Source organism: Perkinsus marinus, assembly GCF_000006405.1.
Source record: "Perkinsus marinus ATCC 50983 genomic scaffold scf_1104296929064, whole genome shotgun sequence".
Taxonomy (NCBI): Eukaryota; Perkinsozoa; order Perkinsida; family Perkinsidae; genus Perkinsus; species Perkinsus marinus.
In genome coordinates this window covers 1-1,134 of record NW_003216625.1, presented here as the reverse complement: position 1 = coordinate 1,134, position 1,134 = coordinate 1, and the positions used below count along the sequence as shown (strand labels likewise).

At 50.1% G+C, this 1,134-nt stretch overlaps 1 protein-coding gene across 1 annotated transcript; it reads right to left on the bottom strand.

Moving 5' to 3' along the window:
- Positions 1 to 397: 397 nt before the first annotated feature.
- Positions 398 to 1,097, bottom strand: Pmar_PMAR022096 (microfibril-associated protein, putative; the record flags this gene model as incomplete). The annotated part of the gene is made up of 3 exons (XM_002787951.1): positions 398 to 517; positions 593 to 694; positions 747 to 1,097. Coding segments are annotated over 3 exons (573 nt in total), but the record flags the coding sequence as incomplete, so codon positions are not given.
- Positions 1,098 to 1,134: the final 37 nt, after the last annotated feature.

Sequence of the window (1,134 nt, the reverse complement as noted above, 5' to 3'; positions counted from 1 at the left end):
GCGTAAAACGCGGTGATATGCAGTGGTCGTAAAATATATTTTTCACTACTGTTTCTCATATCACTAGGGTGAAACTCCACTAGGCCCTCGAAAGATGATTTCAACCCGTAGTCTTCGATGAAAAATCCACAAAAAAACATTTTATTCCACAAAATTTCCCAAACACTGATCGCTAGAGCTACCAAATTTCCGCCCTGTGAATACTATTTGATAACCACTACACGGGCAACTGTGTGCGCTGACCACAGCAATGAGGAACTGCTGAGGAAAGTCCAGCGAACTCTCCTTCGTTATCGTACATTCTTACCCTACTTCGCGTGAAAATTTCCAGACTTCACAATGAAAAGCCAACATATATCCAAACACTGCCCATGATAACAAACCTAGTCAAGAGTACCTTGTTAGCCTCCAACTGCTGTAGCCTCTCCTGCATCACCTTCATCTTCTCTTGGAACTCCTTCTCTCGAGCTTCCATCACAGCCTGCATCGCTGCAAGCGCCGCCTCTCTACGTTCAACCTACACAACAACAACACCATCCTTCCAACACTCCACAGAGTAGGTCCCAGGTTCGATCCCGGCACCTTGCACTACTTCCTGTTCCTTCCCCGACTCCGCCTCCTTAACCGCCTGCGCCTCCCGCTCTTCATTCTCCTTCCTCAACCGCTCAGCCTCCAACTGTGATTGCCTAGCCGCCTACACATAAACACACAATTCGATATAACACATGGATCCCAAAATCTTGCACCTCTTGAGCTTCCTTAAGTTTCCTCAACTCTTCTTCACGCTCTTTCCTTAACGCTCCCTCCCTCTCCTTTTCCTCTTCCTCCCTCTTTCGTTGCATTTCCTCCTTTTCCTTCCTCACCGCCTCCTCGACCGCTTGCCTCCGACGGTCCTCTTCAGCCTTCCGAGCCGCTTCAACCTGCCTCTGCCTTGCCTCTTCCTCCTCACGCCTCTTCGATTCATCCTGGCGCTTCTGAGCTTCTTCCCTTCGTCTCCTCCACTGCTCCTCCCTCTCCACCCGAGCTTTCTCTTCCTCCTGTTGCCGACGTAACTCAGCCTCCTCCTCCTCAACTCGTTTGCGCTCATCCTCTTCCATTTTCTTCTTCTTCTCAGCCTCTTCCCTCTGAGCCGCC